This window comes from Geotrypetes seraphini, chromosome 4 (genome assembly GCF_902459505.1).
Source record: "Geotrypetes seraphini chromosome 4, aGeoSer1.1, whole genome shotgun sequence".
Classification (NCBI taxonomy): Eukaryota; Metazoa; Chordata; class Amphibia; order Gymnophiona; family Dermophiidae; genus Geotrypetes; species Geotrypetes seraphini.
This window is the reverse complement of record NC_047087.1, coordinates 90,022,188-90,045,165: the sequence shown is the minus strand read 5'-3', so window position 1 is coordinate 90,045,165 and position 22,978 is coordinate 90,022,188. Positions and strand designations below refer to the sequence as shown.

Here is a 22,978-nt window from a genome sequence, read left to right as displayed (position 1 = left end):
AAATGAAGGGAGGCCTAATGCTGGACAGGGAGAGCAGGAAGAGGTGCTGATGGACAGGGGGAAAAAATTAAGGGAGGCCTACTGCTGGACAGGGGGAGCAGGAAGAGATGCTGATGGACAGGGGGAAAAAATAAAGGGAGGCATACTGCTGGACAGGGGGAGCAGGAAGAGATGCTGATGGACGGGGGGGGAAATGAAGGGAGGCCTACTGCTGGACAGAGGGAGCAGGAAGAGGTGATGATGGACAGGGGGAAAAAGGAAGGGATGCCTATTGTTGGACAGGGGGAGAAGGAAGAGGTACTGATGGACAGGGGGGAGGTAAAACAAAGGGAGAAGGGCTGCTGCTGGATAAGGGGAGCAGTGAAGGGGTGGTCATGGACACAGGGGAGGTAAAAAGAAGGGAGAATGGACAGGAAAAAGTGGCTAAGGAGACAGAGAGAGAAAGAAATAAAGACAGACACACACACATATATTCTAGCCCGAGGGAGGAAAATGCTGCACAGGGAAGTAGGGAGGGGGGAAATGCTGATGCACAAGGAAATGGAGGGGAAGGGAATGCTGATATGGCTACTTTACAGGAAAGTGGACAAGGGGAGATAAATACTGCATAGGGGGCAGAAAGAGAGACAAATAGAAAGAAAAACAAATAATAGGATGGAGGGACAAAGAAATAAAAGAAGAAAGACACAAGGGCAGGGAGTGAGACAGAAAGAAAGACAGACATACATATATTCTAGCACCCGTTAATGTAACGGGCTTAAAGACTAGTCCACAATAAATATACATGATATAGATTTGCATCTCAAAGAGGCAGTGCATGCAAATCCATCTCATACATATTCATTGTGGATATCTTGAAAACCTGACCTGGCTTTGGCTCTCGAGGACTGGAATTGCCTACCCCTGCCTTAGGAAATCATAGCCATCTCAGACTAAAAATAAGTTTTCCTCTGGGCCCTGGAAAGAGCAGAGTGCAAATGTAAATGGCAAAGTATACAACCATATTCTCTTTTGAGACCAAAATGAAGCTGTTAAGGTGCAGGGGGGGAAGGGGGATTTGAGCCCATGACCTCAGGAACATGGAAGAAGTGTCTTTAACCACTTTTAGACAGGGATTCCTATTATTTTTTTTAGTGACATTCTGCCATCTAGGTGATGTCAAGACTGGTGGGAGTTTTTTCTGTGGTAAGAGGAGCCAATGATTGAAGCAGGTCAGCTAGTATGCTGCAATAAATAGGGGTTCTGGCGTTTTCTTCACCATTCCTCTGGCTCTGAGGCTCGTTTTGTTCAATGAGTTAATTGTTGCAGAGGGCTACACACCTCAGTACCTGGATATTTGTCAAAGTAGGTTGGGTATAGTACAAGAAGATTGTGCATCAGACATGTCTACTTGCTCTGAGCCACAGCCATTGTGAGTAGAGTTTCTCTTCTTATTTTCTTAAACTTTGGGAATGAGGTTTAATATGCAATATATATATTTTTTCATGTGCTTTGCTTAAGTAATGCATTATTAAACATCTTTTTCCATTACTATCAAAGAGAAGTCCTCTTTACCTCCATAAAATAGAAACCCCGTTCACCTATATATGGACGCCTCTGCAATGCCTAAGTGACTCATAAGTCGCATCCACCTAACTCACGGCAAACTCACGTCTAAAAGGTTTGCAATGCATACATTATAGGTGAAAATGTAGACACGATGAGAAGGGAGGAGAGAGGGAGAGCACGAGAGTCCTGTACAGGTAACAGGTGAAGAGCCTACCCTGAAATCCCCTAACGTATTAGGCCAATAAACACAACTAAAAGCCTAAGATGGCTGAGAATGCTCTGACTAAAACTGTCAAACCTTTGCACAATCTATGCTTGCTGAAATCAGCAAGCCAAGCGAAAAATGAGCGAGTGAAACAAAACTTATTCTTTTACATGGCAACTGATGTCACATCTGCTGTAATGCCAAGGAAGTGGATCTGAGAAGGATGAGAACATGTCTTAACCAAGAATATAAAAATACATTATTTTGCAAGAATATCCCGTGATGGGCAGGCTTTTACTGGACTTGAAGTTGCTGATGTGGTAGATTAAAGGGGCATATGCGGGAAAAGATAGATTTTCTGGTAAACAGGACATGCATATGGTATGACACAGATATTATGAACCAATTAATGAATTAACAAATGTATTGACGTGTAAGAAATAACCAATAAAGATTTATCATGTGATTTAGACCAACGTGGTGCTGGCCACCAAGAAATGTATAAAAATAGGCCTTTAAGAGGAAGTAAGCAGAACAGACATCAAAGGATCCTCAGGCCTGAAGATCACATTCTGTTACTCTATATGCTGAATGATTTATTCTTGTAAGCTGTTACTGATTTGTTAATAAATATACTTATTGATTGATACCAGTATATAGAGTGTGAGGTCTCTATCCCGGGGTAGGCCTAGACAGCTGGCCAACCTCATTTGGTGACCCTACAATACACGAGCCTAAGTGACCTCACTGGATTGAAGGCCTCAAAGTCTGCTTGTCAGACTGCCTCTCCACACTTTCCTTTGGCCAAATATTTTCTTAGGGTTTTTCTGCCTCTTGATTAAATGTTTTTACTTACTAACTGGCTTTGCTGTGCTTTACAATAACTTCCTTATTTTATTGCAGACTTGCTGTGTTGCCCTCCTCATTTTTCTTCCTCTTCCTATACGGTTTCTTTCTTCATCTCAAAAACCAGCAATAGAATATGGTCTGACTTATAAACATTGCTTTCTTTTCCATTATTAATCCTGTTTTTTTCCTTTATAGGATCCACTGGTGTCAAATTTGGATGGTCCCGGACCCTGGAGCAGTACTCTACATTGGCTTGCCCGGGACCGGGTTCCCATCCTCAGTTGTCCTATTGGTCCTTCAAACTGGAGTTAGTAGAAATACGAACTAGTGAGTAACGCAGCTAGAAATACGAACTAGTGGGTAACGCAGCTAGAAATACGAACTAGTGGGTAAAGCATCTAGAATAACTTAAGAACTGGTGTGGAAAGGAGCCAGAATAGCATATATATATAACTAGTGGAGCAATATTTACGGCCATTATCACTTTATTTCTGTGTAAATCGTATGTTTACTTCCCTTCAACACTTTTTTCTTGGTACAGACACTGATTCGATTCATGGTTGAAATTCTTTCCTTTATTTCTTGTGGTCTTGGGCCACGCCTGACGTTTCCTCTGCTATATCAAACTATCGCTGTTATGGTGTGACTGTTGAACCAGCTTTGACTGATGGTTATGCTGTTTCTGTGGTCTCAGGCCACACCTGCGCTATTGCTACAAAGGTACCTGCTCTTCTGTGATCACATTGCATCATTTTGTAAGTGTTCTTATCAAAGGACAAGCAGGCATGATATTCTCACATGTGGGTGACGTCATCTACGGAGCCCCGATGCGGAAGCATTTTCAAGCAAACTTGATTGAAGATTTAAGTTTGCTCTGCTGCTCCACGCATACGTGCCTTCCTACTCCACTAGGGGGTGCATCCCCTCGTGGTCTCCAGTTCAAAATTTTCCGCGAGCCTAGAAGTCGTGTTTTTCAGGCTCTGCCCCAACTGCCTTCTAGCACCGCGATTTTTTTCTTGTTTTTTCACGATTGTCGCTGTGCGCGAATTCTTTACCTTTTAACTTGATTCCTGCTTCGTTTTTGACGACCCGGAGGCTTCCGGGTCCCCGTGGCCGCGTGGCTAATCGAGCCGCGGCTACTTTCGATTTAATGTCCCGGCCTTTGACCGGCTTTAAAAAGTGCACCCGATGTGAGCGGCTTCTTTCACTCACAGATCCGCATCGCCGGTGCATCCTCTGCCTGGGGGCGACTCATCCAACCGACTCCTGCCCCCAGTGCGCTACTTTTCAGAACCGGGCCCTCCGTCGAAGAAAAGCCCGCATGGCGGACCTCTTCACCCCGGACCAACCCTCCACCTCGGCCTCGAGGTCGGCCCCAGCCTTGACCTCGGCCCCGGATACCTCGGCATCGCCTCGAGACTCAACTCCGAAGTCCTCGGAACAACAGAAAGCCTCGGCCCAGGGTAAGTCCCCTCTTCCCTCTTCAGGTTCCGTAACATCGAAGAAGCCAGCCTCGGGGACAACGTCGACACATGGCGGAAACCCCATGCTTACAGCCCCGATTAAGCCCTCCAAGCCTTCGGGCCGTGCCTCCACCACACGGGAATACTCTGATACGAGGTCGCCCCCGGTGGAGTGCACCGAGGCAGTGGACATGCCTTCGATGCTGTCCGTGCCCGTCTTCCAGGACCTACTCCGAGCGATGATCACGTCGGAGCTGTCCGCTGCAATGGCCCAGTTTCAATCGGCCTCGACCTCGACCCCGAATGTGCCAGATCAGCCTGAGCCTCACATCGAGCAACCTCGAGGAAAGGTGCGCAATCCTCGCCGCATCCCATCCTCCTCGGACTCCTCGCCGAGTCGCCCGAGACGTTCCCCCTCCGCAAACCGCCGAGGGGCAAAACGTCGGGCTAAAACGATAGAAACCTCGAACCGCCGTACCTCCAAGAAGGCCCGAGGTTCACCTACTCTACGAGGCCGTTCTCCCACACCTCGTACGGGACCACTATGGGTGGCTGAGTTATCACTCTCCAACCCGCGCATCCTCCGAACCCCCCCTCGGACTGGGACCCCCACCCGAGGTCGTAGGTATTCTCCGAGGGAGTCCGGATCGAGGTCACCGATTCGACATCGATCGGTACCCCGAACCCCGGCATCGTCTCCGAGGAGCTCCTCGAGACGCCGAAGATCGACAACCCCGGAACATTCTCGCAGCGCTTCCCCGGCCTCGGAGCATGGATCGGAGCAGGAACCTCGATACTCGAGGGAAGCCTCCCCATCCTTCTCCACCCGACGAAGGTCTCGTTCACCGACCCCGCACGGGGCCCCGGGAACATCTCGCCCATCCTTCACTCGCTTTGTCCAGGACATGGGCCATGCCTTGGACTTAGACCTCCAGTCCGACTCCAGATACTCTAAGGAGTACCTGGCGGAGCTGGATATGCCATCACTGCCCAGAGAGTCCCTTCGCTTACCACCTAACCCGGTACTCCAACAGGCCTTCTTCAGGAACCTGGAGACCCCCTACATGGTCACAGCCGTACCCTCCAAAATGGAGGCCAAGTACCGCACAGTACCCTACCCGGGATTCGAGCAACCACAGCTCTCCCACCAATCGTTGCTAGTAGAATCCTCCTTGAAAAAGGCCCACCCATCCCGGACCTCAGCAGCGGTCCCCCCAGGCCGAGAAGGCCGAACCCTGGACAAGTTCGGCAGGAGACTATATCAAAACGCAATGATGGCCTCTAGGGTGCAAAGCTACACTTTCACCTTCACATCCTATCTCAAACACCTCATTGGATTATTGAGAGCCTTTGAGACCGACCTACCGGCCTCCCGGCAAGGAACGTTCGGCCTGCTTTTAGAGTCCCTCTCCAACCTGCGCCTTCATCTATTCCACGCGGCCTACGATGGTTTCGAACTCTCCTCCAGAGAGGCAGCCTTTGCTATCGCCATGCGCCGACTAGCTTGGCTGCGCCTGGTCGACATGGACCCTAACTTACAGGACCGGTTGGCTAACCTCCCCTGCGTGGGAAAAGAACTGTTCGATGACACTATCGAGGCGGCTACAAAACGCCTCTCCGAACACGAACGCTCGTTTGCCTCCCTGGTCTGACAAAAGCCCAAAACGCCCACGTCCAGGCCGTATAGGGCCCCCCCGCGCCGCTACCCACAAAAGTCCACCCCTGTCTTCTCGCGGTCCCCACCCAGGCGTCCGCAAGCCCACCACCGGGCCATGCCCAAGTCCCAACCGCCTGCGACCACCAAGCCATCCCCGTCCTTTTGACGGGACACGCGGAAGGGGCGGGCCCCCTCCGCCATAATCCCAGGCCTCCCTCCCATCGGGGGTCGGCTCAAAGCCTTTTACCCTCGCTGGGAACAAGTCACGTCGGACGCATGGGTCCTTGGCGTGATCTCATCAGGATACTCTCTCAACTTTCGAGCAATTAGTCCGGACAACCCCCCAAGGAATTGCCCTCCCAACCGGACTCAGCTACCCCTACTCCTCTCCGAAGCTCGAGACCTGCTCCGCCTGAGAGCAGTGGAGGAGGTTCCCCTCAACCAACGGGGGAAGGGCTTCTACTCCCGTTACTTCCTGGTACCGAAAAAAACGGGAGACCTACGCCCAATACTAGACTTGAGACGCCTCAACAAATTTTTGGTACGGGAAAAATTCCGGATGCTCTCCCTACCGACACTCTACCCTCTGATCGACGAGGGCGACTGGCTCTGCTCCCTCGATCTCAAGGAGGCGTACACACATGTCCCAGTGCACCCCGCCCACCGCAAGTTCTTGCGTTTTCAGGTGGGGGACTGGCACCTACAATACCGAGTCCTCCCCTTCGGCCTTGCATTATCACCTCGGGTCTTCACCAAGTGCCTCGTGGTGGTCGCAGCAACCTTACGCTCCCAGGGCCTCCAGGTATTCCCCTACCTGGACGACTGGCTAATCAAAGCCCCGTCCAGGGAAGGGGTTATCTCAGTGACCCAACAGACTATTACCTACCTACAAAGTCTGGGGTTCGAAATAAATTTCCCAAAATCCCAACTACGCCCCTCGAAGTCCCTACAGTTCATCGGGGCCACGCTGGACACGGTTCGCCTCCGTTCCTTCCTCCCCCCTCCGCGCCTAGAGGCGTTAGTAAGTCTGAGTCGAAGGATCTCCCTGCTGACCTCGGTATCAGCTCGACAGATGATGACTCTCCTGGGCCACATGGCCTCCACCGTCCATGTCACACCCTTCGCCCGCCTCCATTTGAGAATCCCTCAATGGACCCTGGCGTCTCAATGGCGTCAAGACCGGGACCCGATCGACCGTCCCGTGACAGTGACTCCTTCATTGCAACGATCGCTCCGCTGGTGGGCCGACTCTTCAAATCTTTCCAAAGGTTTGCTCTTCCGCACCCCACCCCACAGCAAGGTACTCACCACGGACTCGTCGGAGTACGCTTGGGGAGCCCATCTGGACGGCCTACGCACCCAAGGGTCGTGGTCAGCACAAGACCGTCGCTGCCACATCAACGTGCTAGAGCTTCGGGCCATCTATCTCGCAGCTGTAGCCTTCCAACATCTGCTCCACGACCGAGTGGTTCTCATCAGAACCGACAACCAGGTAGCGATGTACTACGTAAACAAACAGGGGGGGACAGGGTCTTGGTCCCTTTGTCGGAAAGCCCTGCGCCTCTGGAAATGGGCAATCTCCAACAACACCTTCCTTCGAGCGGTGTACATACAAGGAGAACAAAACTGTCTGGCGGACAGACTCAGCCGCCTCCTCCAGCCACACGAGTGGTCACTACACTCGCAGACCCTACGAAGGGTGTTCGAACAGTGGGGGACGCCTCAAATAGATCTGTTCGCATCCCCTCACAACCACAAGCTGCCTCTCTTCTGCTCCCGGATATACTCCCGGGACCGGCTCGAGGCCGACGCCTTCCTCCTCGACTGGGAGGGAAGGTTCCTGTACGCGTTCCCGCCGTTTCCTCTGATACTGCGGACGCTTGTCCACCTGAAAACAGTACAAGCGACCCTGATCCTGATTGCCCCTCGCTGGCCACGCCAGCCGGGTTTTCCCTTCTACTTCAACTCAGCGTCAGAGATCCACTGCCTCTGCCTGTTTCCCTCTCTACTATCACAGGGTCAGGGTTCACTGTTACATCCCAATCTTCAATCTCTTCATCTGAATGCTTGGTTTCTCTCCCCCTGACTGCTCTCCCCGTGTCTCAATCAGTCAAGGAGATATTGGAGGCCTCTAGAAAAACCTCGACGAGAACCTGCTACTCCCAAAAGTGGACCAGATTCTCAACCTGGTGCTCCTCCCACAGCCAGGACCCTGTGTCGGTCCCCGTCCCTCTGGTCCTTGACTATTTACTTCAATTATCTCATTCCAGCCTAAAGACCAACTCCATTCGAGTACACCTCAGTGCGATTGCGGCCTTTCATCAGCCCCTGGAAGGGAAAGCCCTCTCGCTCCATCCCTTAGTCTCTCGCTTCATGAAGGGTCTGCTGAACGTCCATCCCCCTCTCAAACCTCCCCCGGTGGTTTGGGACCTTAACGTGGTTCTGGCTCAACTAATGAAACCTCCATTTGAGCCCCTAGACAAATGCCATCCAAAATTCCTCACTTGGAAGGTAATTTTCCTACTCGCGCTCACGTCCGCCCGGCGGGTTAGTGAGCTACAAGCTCTGGTAGCGGACCTACCCTTCACGGTATTCCATCACGACAAGGTGGTACTCCGCACCCATCTAAAGTTCTTACCTAAAGTAGTGTCTGATTTCCATCTCAATCAGTCCATTGTCTTACCTGTGTTTTTTCCCAAGCCCCACTCTCACCCCGGAGAAGTGGCGCTCCACACTCTTGACTGCAAGAGAGCGTTGGCCTTTTACCTCCAACGCACTCAGTCACACCGGAAAGTCCCACAACTGTTTTTGTCCTTCGACCCAAACCGGTTAGGTCACCCAGTTTCCAAACGCACCTTTTCCAACTGGTTGGCCGATTGCATCTCCTTTTGCTACGCTCAGGCTGGTCTCGCGCTGCATGGTCGAGTAACGGGACACAAAGTCCGAGCGATGGCAGCCTCCGTAGCGTTCCTCAGGTCCACACCTATTGAGGAAATCTGCAAGGCTGCCACGTGGTCTTCGGTTCATACCTTCACCTCCCACTACTGTCTGGACTCACTGTCCAGAAGCGATGGCCAGTTCAGCCAATCGGTACTGCGAAATCTATTTGCTTAAATTGCCAATTTCCCTCCATCCCTTTTCAGTTAGCTTGGAGGTCACCCACATGTGAGAATATCATGCCTGCTTGTCCTGGGATAAAGCACAGTTACTTACCGTAACAGGTATTATCCAGGGACAGCAGGCATATATTCTCACAACCCGCCCACCTCCCCGAGGTTGGCTTCTTGGCTAGTTAAGCGAACTGGAGACCACGAGGGGATGCACCCCCTAGTGGAGCAGGAAGGCACGCATGCGTGGAGCAGCAGAGCAAACTTAAATCTTCAATCAAGTTTGCTTGAAAATGCTTCCGCATCGGGGCTCCGTAGATGACGTCACCCACATGTGAGAATATATGCCTGCTGTCCCTGGATAACACCTGTTACGGTAAGTAACTGTGCTTTTCTTTCTTATGTTGTTAGTAAAGGCCTTATTAGTTTTATTTTTAGACTCATTAGTTTGTTAATCGTACAATTTGTAGTTGGATATATTGTTTTTCTCCCATGTTGCCTGCTCCTGCAGTCTCCCACCCAGCCTCAGTTCCTATGCTACATGATTGCATTGATACCATTGTACTGGACCCACCCCCTTATTGGAGGCGCACACGAAGTTCAAACTAGGATGTCTCTGCTTCGAAGTATTAAATGGTCTAGCCCCAAAATACATTACAGACCTCTTCTCATTCCCAACCAACAGACATGAAAGAAAAACACACATGAAATTTGTCTCCCCACCGGCTAGAGGGTGCAAATATAAGAGACACCATCAACAAGTGCTATCATATCAAGCAGCCATATGGGGTAAAGACCTAGAAAAACTAATTGCGCACACAAACAACTATGAAGAATTCAGGAAACACCTAAAAACTTACCTATTCTTGAAATACCTAGGCAACGAACCGGAACAGCAATCCCCCTCGTAACATCACCACATACCTAAACGTGCAAACTGTTAACCCCAACCCCTATTCACTAAATATGAACACTCTACGAACTTACGGAATATATCTACTTCTATGTAAACAACTTGGCACTTCCTGGCCTTGCAACACACAAACTGACGTTAACATTATTAATGTTATCAGATGTACACTGCTATACTCTCTAATTCATTGTACGAGATATACACTGCTATACTCTTTAATTCGCTGTACGTAAAGTTTCTCTTGATTGTATCTACAATTTCTTTGATTGTATTTAAAGTTTTCTCTTGATTGTATTTACAACTTCTTTGATTGTATTTAAAGTTTTTCTCTTGATTGTATTTACAGTTTTTTTTTTTTTTTATTGTAAACCGCCTAGAAGTCGCAAGATTGTTGGCGGTATATAAGAATAAAGTTATTATTATTATTATTATTATTATTCTCATGCTTCTCCACTTTTGCTGCTAGCGTCTCAGTCCTCCCGTTTGTACCACTCTCTGCCACTGTCAACTGCCCCTTTGCTCTCCCCAGCGCATACTCCTAACCCTAACCCTATCTCTCTACCTCCCGTTGCACACCAGGTGCAATGGCAGACAGATCGCACTCTTACAACACATACTGGTCGTTACTCTCCTGTCACGTGGGCTACTATCTCTCAGGCATTAGATGATATTTGTGAAACTATTCAACAGCAATGCACCCCGTCCCCCACCTTCCCCCACTTTACAGGAAACTGTGGTTAAGCAGTATTCCTGTCTCGGAAACCCACATCTTGAACAGGCATGCCCGCTATGTCTGATTTCTCCTGCTACTCTTGCTGACATTAGGAATCCCCTGTCTTATACTTCTCTGGCTGCCAGTGCTAGCCATAATTATTTGTCTTGTGCCCCTAGCCCTAGCCTTTCTTTCTCTTGCCTGTTCCCTCCTGATTCCGTAGGTTTTTCACCGGTCTTCTGTTAAGACATTACTTAGACAATCCTGTTTTGCTGTTCCTCATTCTGCCCCCATATTTCCTACCATTGTTGAGCAGAAAGTATACACTTCTTCTCTGCATTGTGCTTTGTGTTACCTAGCCCCTAATGATGTCACAATACTGCTTGCTTATGACGTTGCTTTCACTGACATACTATCTTACCTTGCCCGGCTTTCTTTATTTACGCTTGATATGTTGTCTTCCTGGATTTTGTATGGGTTTTGGCTTATTAGTAGAGAATGACACGGTGGCGGTTTACCCGCGGCCACCGCGTTTAGCCGCGGGTGATCCGCCGAAACGGGGAACGAAAACTAGCAGTTGCTGCGGCGACGGGGACAAGGCCATTCACCGCCCCGTGGGGCGGTGAATGGTCTTGTCCCCGCAGTGAGGCATGAAGGATCGCGCGGTCCCCGCAGCCCACACCCACCTGCCCAATTGATCCTAGTGTTTAGCCAGCTCTCTCCCTTCTCCTCACCTTAGTTTGTAGGTTTTCTTTTTCGGCAACCCGCACGCTATCAGAGAGCCGCGCACCCGCTGCTGCTCAGTTTCGATCTTCTGTTCTGACGCAACCGGAAACAGGAAGTTGCAGCAGAGCAGAAGATTGAACACTGAGTAGCTGCGCGTGCGCAGCTCTTTGGGAAAGCGTGAAGGTCGCCGAAAAAGAAAGCCTACAAACTAAGGTGAGGAGAAGGGAGAGAGCTGGCTAAACACTAGAATCGATTGGGCAGGCGGGTGGTGGCTGCGGGGACCGTGCGATCGCTCGTGTTCCCGGCTCAAACTGGAAGGAGGGAGTGAAAGGGAAAAGGATTCTGGGCCAAGGGGATGAAGACGGAAAGAAAAACCCACAGCAGGAAAGAAAGGGAAGGACAGGCAGGTGAGCCAGATGCTAGAAGCAGGGGGGGGGGAAGAAAGAGAGAAAAAAGCTAGATGGGGTTGAAAAGAAGAGACACACTGATATGGAAGAGGAAGATAGGGGAAATCTGGACACAGGAAGGTAACAGAAAGAGGGGAAATTATGTGCATGGGGCATAGGGACAGAGACATAAAGGGGACATGCCATGGGGATGATATATGGACACGGGGGGGGGGGGGGGCAATGACAGATACATAGGGGAGATATTAGAAATGGAGAAAATAGGAGCACAGAAGCGAGATGGTTTGTGGGGATGGGACAAGGACCGAGCTTGTAGGCTCCAGTGGCTTGCACAAATTACATTGTAACGTGCCATGAAAATAAGAGGGAGGAAGGAAGATAGATAGGCCACGCGAGAGGAGCTGAAGGGTAGTAGAAAGGAACAGATGGTAAAGGAGGGAGGGAAGGGTGGTGGTGGAAAGGAATAGGACAGACATTGAAGGAGGGTGGAGAGGAACAGACCCCGAAGGGAAATGTGGAAGACAAAGTGGGAAGAAGACAGATGCCACACTATGGGGGAGCGGAGGGAAGAAGATGGGTGCTAGACCAATTGGGGGGGGGGGGTGAAGGGAGAGGCACAGTAACAGCAAATGGAAGATGCAGAGAGAAGATACACAGTGGATGGAAGGAATTGAATGAGAAGATGTGGAAAGCAGAAACCAGACAACAAAGGTAGAAAAAAAAATTATATTTATTTATTTATTTTTTGCTTTAGGATAAAATAGTATATTAGTTGTGTTGATAAAAATTTATAAACAAAGCCCTGCCAGCTGAACATCTCTTTCTCTAGTTCAGCAGCAGGAACTTTGATTTATAAGAAAGGAATAAGCTAAATATTACAGTACTAAGGCTTATATGGATGCAGCGGGGACGGTGACGGGGCGGTGAATGGGATGGCAGTGGCGGTGACGGGGCGGTGAAAGGGATGGCGGTGACGGTGATGTGGCGGTGAAGGGAACGGCGGTGACGGGACGGTGCAGAGGATGGTGGGCCGGGGATGGGGCAGTGACGGGGACAGATTTTTTCCCCGTGTCATTCTCTACTTATTAGTTCTGTTTTTATGGGTTCATTTCTTCGCTACTGACTAGAGGGGTCTTCTAGCCTTGGTACAGCTCTGAGTCTGCGTTTTACTGTAATATTTTCAGCTTGTCATGCTGCCTGATGGCTTCCTTTGTTCTTCCATTTATGCTGTTTGATTTATATTTTAGCTGTCGCTTGTGTACTGGCCTGTGTAATATATGGCACTGTGGTTTTTGTTTCCTGTTCTTTTGTGGTCACGAACCAGGAAAAAAAAAAACAAAACTGGGGGGGTGAGGGGGATGAGATTGAATGAGACTGAAAGAGGAAGTATATTTTAACTGTGTTTCAATGTTACCATAGGCTTTCATTAAACAATTATTTATTTCATATAAGTTTGCTGGATTATAAAAGATTGTTTTCTGAGAAAGAGGAAAACAAAATTTACAGAAAGGATTTGGATCACTGTTGTTTTTATATATAAAGACAAAGAGTATTGGAAAGAAGGGATAAGAGATAAATACCGGAAGTCAATAGAAAGTGTTATGTTAGATTGGCAATGAAGGGAATATATAAGCAGATTATTGAAGTTCATAGAAAGATAGTGTACGTAGATAGGAAGGATTCGTGTACGTAGATAGGAAGGATTCGTGACAAGTGATTATGTCTAACCAAATAACTAACAGGCATTAAGTATGATAACTGGCCTTTCTAGGTCTGGGATTTTTAATATGGGCGTTTCTCATCACCTCACTTTTTCCCATTACTAACAATTATTTGTTTTCTAGAGTTAGGAAAAAAAACAGTGTACTTTAAGAGAACACCTAATGATTTTTATGAATACTCTAAATAAAAAAAAAAGAAATAAAAAATTATACAAGAGGGGCGCTACTTTAATACTTGCTAGCAATTAATGTCTGTTTTCCAGCATTTGTTGTATTGTCATATGTCAATTTCAGTGTTTTTGGAAATACGAGTGGATTTCCATTTATGAGCGCTCATTATAATTGCCAATATAAAGAAAGAAAACTTATTTTTTCACTACTCACCACAACTATTTCAAACCTTATTCTTTGTCTGTGATCAAAGTTTAAGAAATGAGTTATGCTTCCTCTTCTTTTTTTTCCGTTACACAAACATACATAGCTACTTCCTGGTTGATGTGTCTGTGTTTAGGGACACTGGGAAATGTAGTACTCTATTTCTTTAACTTAAAATTATCAGCAGCTATTTTCTTTTTGTTTTTTTCATTATTCATGTCTCTACAATAACTGGAACATATTGCATAGGGTTCTTATGAGCCACTCCTATCCCAAATGGTAATATTACGGTAATTAATGTTGTGCTAACATACCAAAGTGAGAATAACTTCTGCTTTTTATTTCTAAGTCCCAAGCCAAGTTTTTGAGTGTTTCAACAGAGAGACATATCCTATAATGTTAACCCATTAAAGGTTGTTCACTTCTTGTTAGAAAAATTATTTGTCTAGCTTTAAGCAATGTGTATTGTTCTGTTTGTTTTTTTCCCTTAATGAAATATATTATGAGCTAAACAACCATTTATGTCTATGACTTTGCTAGATTCCCCTTTACATTTTATTTTATTTTTTAGTTTTATTATTTTCACTTTAATATGATTTAATATAGCCTATGTGTTATTATGTTTGAATTTGTAGCAGTACCATTCTTTTTATTTAGGTCAGATTCCTTGCTATGTTTTGATATTTTTACATCATATGCCACTGTAGCTATAATTCCTTTAGGTTGTCAGCTATACTTCAGATATACTTATTTGATTTGAAGCACATAAATTTTAATTTCTGTTTTTTAGTGATACTACTTAGGCATAGCTGGAAACAAACTAAGCAATATATATATATATTTCATATATTTATTTCTTGTTGATTGTGATTCGCTTCAGTAAGACAACTACCATATCAGATGACGCTGTTTGCTACATGAGAATCTTTTGAATGAAATGTTACAGTTGCAATTCTGCTATTAGTGACTTATTTGCACACCTATTGACTAATGCTAGTTACTAAAGATATTTGAGATATCTTTGCTGAGGATTTTCCACCCGTATGAGATCCAGATGATGGATGAGCCCCATTGGAAGGACCTTGTTACCAGAGAAGGAATATGATGAGTGCCTAGAAACCTTAAAGACTTACCAGCAAAGACTTATTGACTGTTGCTACTAATGACCGGACGATCTTTATGGCTTTGAATTTCTACAGCTTCATTTTTGCCTCCTCACAATCATGGACTTGTTGATTTGCACTTCAACCTTTTTTATGGACTTATGCAGTATTAGTATATATATATATTTTAACAACAGGCTTATTTCTAGATTTTGATTGTGCTTCTATGCATTTTCATCCTATTTTGACTCCCGTAATTGCGCCTTAATTATTTTCCATTTCAATTGGATTCTCTCCATCTCCTTTCTTGCTGCTAGAGCTGAAGTGAAGTGCAGTGAAGACGCAAGGACGACTTGAACCCATTCACCTCTTCTGATCCTAAGAAGTGCACTACAGACTATGATAACGAGATCTGATGTGGTTACCTGGATTTCCTCCTTGGCCTATGAGCATAACCTGATAATGTTTGGACCCAGCCGAGTCTGCACTGATCCCAGCTATTTTGGAAGGGCATGGAGATAATCTAACTTGTTAATTTATCCTTTTATCCCTTTTTGATATAGTATACTCATAACAGGATGAAGCCATAAAAGCAAAGTATCTTTAAATGTTTAATCACATATATTTTCCACCTATGGCATATGTTTTGCGAGATTTCTTTATTGTAATGATTATTTGATTTCTCATGATTTCTGAGTCATACTGTAACGATTGTCCTTGTAGTTTAACTTGGGTTGGGTTAGTCATTTGTCCTTTTAATACTTTATCAAGCTCAATTTTAAGTCTTTGGGCCCTATGCCTGTACTCCGTGATCAACACCAGCATGACCTTCGACAACATCTTGACCTTGCGGTTTCGAACCCTTCTCAGGGTTCAAAGAGGAGGATGAGAAGGGAGGAGAGAGAGAGAGCGCGAGAGTCCTGTACAGGTAACAGGTGAAGAGCCTACCCTGAAATCCCAATAAACACAACTAAAGGCCTAAGATGGCTGAGAATGCTCTGACTAAAACTGTCAAGCCTTTGCACAATCTATGCTTGCTGAAATCAGCAAGCCAAGTGAAAAAATGAGCGAGTGAAAAGAAACTTATTCTTTTACATGGCAACTGGTGTCACATCTGCTGTAATGCCAGGGAAGTGGATCTGAGAAGGATGAGAACATGTCTTAACCAAGAATATAAAAATACATTATTTTGCAAGAATATCCTGTGATGGGCAGGCTTTTACTGGACTTGAAGTTGCTGATGTGGTAGATTAAAGGGGCAAATGCGGGAAAAGATAGATTTTCTGGTAAACAGGACATGCATATGGTATGACACAGATATTATGAACCAATTAATGAATTAACAAATGTATTGACGTGTAAGAAATAACCAATAAAGATTTATCATGTGATTTAGACCAACGTGGTGCTGGCCACCAAGAAATGTATAAAAATAGGCCTTTAAGAGGAAGTAAGCAGAACAGACATCAAAGGATCCTCAGGCCTGAAGATCACATTCTGTTACTCTATATGCTGAATGATTTATTCTTGTAAGCTGTTACTGATTTGTTAATAAATATACTTATTGATTGATACCAGTATATAGAGTGTGAGGTCTCTATCTCGGGGTAGGCCTAGACAGCTGGCCAACCTCAATATTAGGACACTGAGCAGCATGCAATTCTGTAAATGAATGTCCAAATTAAAGCCACACCCATGCCTATCCTGTTAGGCGCTGCTTTTTTCGATGGACATCTATGAAATTCTGGACACTTATTTCGTGAATTGCACACAGCCTTTGGACATCTAACTTTCAATTATTGCTTGTTAAAGTCGTTAATTGGACTTATTATCTAATTTATTTGGACACCTAAGTTGGTGGATATCCACATTGTGAACACCTACCAGAATTTTCCCTTGAATGCACAGTTTGAACCTGCTTATAACCTTGGACATGGATGGGAAAACTGCTAATGCGAGGTGAAAAGACTCAATGGTTAGAGGGATGTCAAATAAAAAATATACCAAAAAAGGGTGATGCTCCCCGCTTTAGAACAGGTTGAAAAAGGGCTGGTAGGCCCAAAAATAAAAGTTTAGTAAAAAACTCAAAAATTTTGGTATCAAATGAAAGGGATAAGAAGAAAATAAAAAATTATGACTAGAAGACAAGGAAGGCACAGAAAGTACGCATACAATATATGCATTAAATATGCATATAATAAAGGCACAGTTAGAGGAATTCTAAGACCATCTTCTCTGCACAGAAAACAAAAAACTGATGGTCCTGCGAGCTGACAGTGGGTGGGAACTGGCACTTGGGCATGCGCAGTATGGGCAGTTGGAGATTTTTTTCATTTTAAAAATGACAGTATGCTTTTGCACTGTCCGTACCTGGCTCCGTGGATGATGTCACCCACATGTGAGAATATCTGCCTGCTTGTCTTCAGATAAAGCTTTCTTAATGCTACTACCCACTGAGCACATATCACCTACAGTGAAAGCAAGCTTCTCCATAAAGGCTCTTAATGGGCAACCAGTGCATTGTGTTTTAATGTTCTTTTATAAATATGCAAAATGTGTATTAAAAAATAGTTTTACCAGCATAGTCCTCTTCCATCTGGGATGTTCTAATTGTTTTGGAAGCTGTTTCTTTCATGACTGGAAAGCGCAGCTGAATTCTTATACCTTGGTTTGGCTTCTCAAATTTGGCTATTAAATCTTTCATGGTTTTGAAGACTTCTTCTTCTACACCAGAAGCTGTCTGTAAAGACCACGTGAGAACGTGAGAATTATTAAATTACAGAGGATGTTTACTAAGCTGTGATAACCACTACGGGACTCTGAACCTAGCTAGTGCAATAAAAATGCCAGGCTATTATAGGTAGAGGGCCACCTGAAGAGGTGGTGTTAAATGTAGCCATGTTATCAGCAATATAGTAACCCGGCTCCTGCCCTTTGGTCCAATGGCTCATCTTGCACAGCTAGGTCCCCCCCCACCCCAACAGAACCTCCCATAGCAGCCCTACTCCCCAACTGGTAACCCCCCACACTCACCCACACCCACCACACCATTCTCTGCCTCCCTCCCCACCCTCAGGACTTACCCACAAGTTGCCCTGGTAGTCTAGTAAGCCAGGCAAGAGCAGTTCCTGTTCTATCCTTCCACAACACTACTCCAGGTTCAAAATGGTGCAGATGATCCCACAGTACTATCTCACAGTCCTATAACTAGGGGTCAATCTGCCATATAAGGAGGAACTGCCCTTATAAGGCAAATTGATCCCTAGCAGTAATACCACAAGACTACCATTGGCGCCATTTTGAACAGAGTAGTGCTGGGGCTAAACCCCAGGTAAGTTCTAGGAGGTTTAGGTTATGGTACTGGAGGATAGTTTTTAGGAGGCTGGGTTATTCGGGGGTGGGGGAGAGAAATTCAGGTTGCACCATAGGCAGCAGAATGCTTTTTTGTTTGGGGGCCCAAAAGGCTCCGCCCTAGCCCCAGCAGAATCCTGTGGCATGACCTTTCCAGCTCTCAACTCCCCCAACTACCTTCCCCAGTCACTGTAATTTTAAAACTTCCAGCAGCCACTGCGCAGCGTCAACAAGCAGGCCTGCCACAAAAGGCTTCATTCTGCCCAAAGATTTAAAATTACAGCGGCTGGGAGGAGGTGGGTGGGAGAGTAGAGCCATAACTGACTCTGACCGCCAATTTTTGCAGAGGACATGGCCCCTGTGGCCTCCCCCGTTCTGATGCCTATGGGTTGCACCACCACACCTTCTTAATATCAGTTTATTTTTGCACCATGGTCTGTGTGATATATGTCTGCCCAGTGCAGTAAATACAGAGCAGATGTTGGACATACCCCCTGCAATCATCCCACCGTAACAATTGCAGTTAAGGTGCAGTAAATGCAAAAAGTTACACACTTTAGTAAACAGGCCCTAAATGATATTAAAGAACTGGTAGTAGCTGCAGTTTCATTTTCTATCAACAACAATTGCTTTTCAAACCCATACATTAGTTCTCAAACCTATCTGGGGAACCCCCAGCAAGTCAGATTTTCACATGTACTATGAATATTCATGAGAGAGATTTGCATGTAGTGGAAGAAATGCATGCAAATCTCTCTCATGAATATTTGTTGTGGATATCTTGAAAACCTGGCTGGCTGGGGATTCCCCCAGGCCAGGCTTAGGAACCACTGCCATATACATTGTTGAGGGGGAATTAAGATATCCTGCTGAAGACCTCATGTTTTACTGAAAAATTTACAATAAATTATCAAAAATAGGCTTTAGAAGGAAGGTGCATTCATTATACCCTTCTCTTGCTCTGTCCTCACCATGCAAATAGCTTGTTGATATTTGCATATCGATATTTGCCCTGTATCGGTAGCATGGAATATTGCTACTCCTTGGGTTTTGGCCAGGTACTGGTGACCTGGATTGGCCACCGTGCGAACGGGCTACTGGGCTTGATGGACCATTGGTCTGACCCAGTAAGGCTATTCTTATGTTCTTATGTTTAAAAGCTTATTTGGCCCAAATCAGAAAGAGGGCAATTTTCAAAGTGATTTAGGAGAGAACGGTAGCTGTCTAAAAGTACTCACCCAGGGTTTCTTTTACTAAACTATGGTGTAAAGTGAGCTCAGCATGCACCTGCATGTTTTATTGCTATGCACTAAGGCCATTTTTGTGCAGCAGAAAAATGGTGGATTTTCCCCTTTTTTTGCATTAATGGCCATGCACCAATGTTGGCATTAGTGAGCACTCACACTAAAGATGACACTATTTAAATCTGTTTCATTTATGGTTGGGAATCATATAACATAACTCTCCAATACTTTACCCAACCTCCAAAATATCCAGCGTTCCCCTCCGTAGAATTACAAATTGTTAAGCATACTCTCATATATTTCAAATGTAACAAAATGTGGCCTCAGGTACACCTCCTCCACCCTTAGTAGTGTTCAATATCGGTGGGAATACCGGTGTTTTCATTCCTCATTGGCTCACATTATTTTTTCGCAATTATTTAAGTAAACTTTAAAAAAAAAATTTAACTTTTTTATCCTCCGTGCTCTTTTTAGAAGTTTCCTTGAGATTATTCTATTTAAAAATATTCAAATGTTATATACTTAGCTTATCATGCTACATGTAACCCAATAGCATGATAAGCTAAGTATATAACTTATTTGAACTATATGAGAGTATGTTTAACAATTTGTAATTCTACGGAGGGTAACGCTGGATATTTTGGAGGTTGGGTAAAGTATTGGCATTAGTGAGCAGCCATTTAAAAAATTACTGTGTCAGCACTTACTGACACCTGTTTTGTAGATGGTAAGGGCTCATGCAATAATTCTGTGCTAATCAGTTAATATGTGGTAATATAGCTCTGCTAACGGATTAGCACAGAGATGCCTAATATCATGCCCCCTCCAAGCAAAAAGTAAAAATATGTTTTTGTTGTGTTTAGAGTGCATCCCCAGTACACACTTTAACATTATGGTAAACACACACTAATGCTTAATGTAGCATAGCAAAAGGACCCCACAATGTTCTAGAACAGTTAATGAAATGGAAGTATTCCCCGTGGTGTTTGTAGATTGAGAAAGAAAAAGTTTGTAGGTAAATTGCATTTTCAGGTCTCAGTGCCTACTTTGCAAGCAAAATTGTACTCAAAACAAAAAGCAGGTGGAAGTGACCAGCAACACTCTGTGCCCACTTCAAGTTTCAAAGTGAAAGTAGGGGGTGTATTTTCCTTAAAAAAATAAAAACGGTGTAAAAACCACAGGTAAAATGTAAGCTTAGGGACTTTGCACCAAAGCTATCAGCTAAGAAATAGCCTCACAACGTCCAGCGCATAGAAGGACAGTAGCTGAAATACATTATTATGCCAAATAAAATACTGCTAGCACTATGATAGTTGCAACCCTTTTAAGTTAGGCTGTGACAACTTATGCAAGATAGGTTGTAATAGAAGCTACAAGACAATAGAAAAGTGCTTCATTTGAAACAGAAGGGGAAACTTTTAACAAAATGTCCCATTTCAATTTGTTTTTAAAATGAAAAAAAGGAAAAAATGAGCCAAATTTTGTTTTTCGTTAAAAAAAAAGAAGCAGCCCTTCTGTGTTGCAAACTATCCCCATTCCCAGGCCCTCCCCTACTTCTGCTAATTCCTTTTACGTGAAAGATATTAATCATTTCCAGTGAAAGGAAAATGGTAAAAGTAGAGGACATGAACTGAGGTTGCGGGGTGGTAGAATTAGGTGCCTAGCATAGGCGTTGGAACATGCCTCCCCCCAAAAAAAATAAAAATAAATTGACACAGGAACAGGATCGATGGCAATCCTGTGGAATCCACATATACCTCCTCCTCCTAACTTCCAGTCACACTTCTTCACAAAGCCATGGGCAGCGGTTCCCACACACTGCCGACGACTGACTGGGAAGCCTTCCCTCTGACATAAGAGGGAAGGTTTCCAAGTCAGCTGAAAGGGCATGCTAGGTCAGTTTTTTGACAGCGCTTGATAAAAAGACCTAATGCAGCTTAAAATGACATACCGTGGATGCGCTCAGGCCCCTGCGGTAACTTCCAAATTAGTACATAAAAATCTGGGCATTAAATATTGTTTGGGGGGAGAGTGGCATGTCAGGAGCGGATGGGACATTCTTATACTAAACAGAGCAGATTTACCACATGAGTACTTACTGCCTTCAAAATAGGTAGTGGTAAGTGCAAATGTGTTACAGTGTTTTTTTAATGGACATGTGCTAATGGCAACATTAATGCATGGACATTAATGCAAAAAATATAAAATCAACCATTTTACAACTACAGTAAAAATGGCCTATGGGGAAAACCTACACAAGGGTGAACTAAGGCCACTTTTTTAGCTTAGTAAAAAGGGCCCATTATTTTGTTAATCTTGATTGCTTTCAGTTAGACAAACATATATAATAAAATAGTAAATGAAAGCAGATAAAGACCTGCATGGTCTATCCAGCCTGCCCAATAGTCACATTCATTATCAAGGCAATGTTGAACCAACAATCTAGTAATTATTCATTTTACTTGCTAAGTTCCCCTATAAGATGTCTTCCGATCCCCTCAAGATAGGCAAGCCATGTACTCAAACGATATGAATAAAGAAATAAAATTCAAATAGGTTCTTTTCCAAAGCTGTGGTAGAAAGTAGCCTGAGCGTGCTCTCACACAGTTCTTTCCCACATGATAAGTTTGTTAAGGCCATTTTTACATTAGAGAGAAAATTGGTTGATTTTCTATTCTCTGAATTAATGTTGCTATTGGTGGGTAGCCATTAACAATTAACAAAAGTACACTCAGCAAATGGGGTGCCTAAGACAAAAGTGGAGGGGCCAGGCTCACCAGCAACTAATTCCCTTCTTCACCAGAGGAAGGAAATGTCATCTCTCCAAAGTTAGTGAAGAAATGTATTGTTGGTTCAATAGAAAGGTATCACGTTTTTTTGGTAACCTTTATTTCTGTGCATGCAAATGATCTAACAAGGCTGACATTACTTTATCGATGATTATGAATGAAACTGTAAGAGTTAATAGTCACTTGAACTGTTTTACAGTGTATTATTTTCATAATGGGTGTACTCTTGGTTCAAATGAAATGTTGAATCTACATTTGCTTTCTTACCTCAATCTTAAAATATCCATCGTTGTTCTGAAATATTCGATATGTGTAGATTATTCTTTGGAAACTGTAAAAAGATATCTTTGTATTAATTTTACTTTTTATTGGAGGCTAAATCCAACATCAATAAGAAATGAGTGTTGTACTGTATGTAGAGTCTACTTTTTGTCATAGGTACAAATGGGGTAATTCTCAAAAGATCACCCAAGGATAGGCATCTAGGCACAGATTCTGCAAAAGATGCCTAGATCAGTACACCTAGTCAATCTAGGCGCTAGTGTGCAATTAGCAGCTCATAATTGGCAAAAATTAAAATTAATTGGGTGGTAGGTGCCTAACTCGCTAGATACCTATGACTTTCAGGTAAGGCACCTAGACCAAGGCGCCTACCAGAAAGTAGGCAGATCTTGGGTGTGTATTGCATGTAGGCACCCAAAATGGACTTAGGACTAGATTTACAAACCTGCCGGATCAAGCTCGATCCGGGCAGGTCCAATGAATTCTGCAAACTAAAATATGCAGATGGGGTGATTGGAGGAACGCC

The 22,978-nt window shown here is 44.8% G+C and overlaps 1 protein-coding gene across 1 annotated transcript in view; it reads right to left on the bottom strand.

The window, feature by feature from the left end:
* Positions 1-22,978, bottom strand: part of SH2D1B (SH2 domain containing 1B) — a 61,050-nt gene that overhangs the window by 2,943 nt on the left and 35,129 nt on the right. Inside the window, exons 2-3 of the mRNA XM_033941526.1 lie at positions 22,438-22,501; positions 17,364-17,526 (exon numbers count right to left, since the gene is read on the bottom strand). Of these exons, the coding sequence (XP_033797417.1) occupies positions 17,364-17,526; positions 22,438-22,501 (227 nt within the window). The remainder of the gene's footprint in view (positions 1-17,363; positions 17,527-22,437; positions 22,502-22,978) is intronic.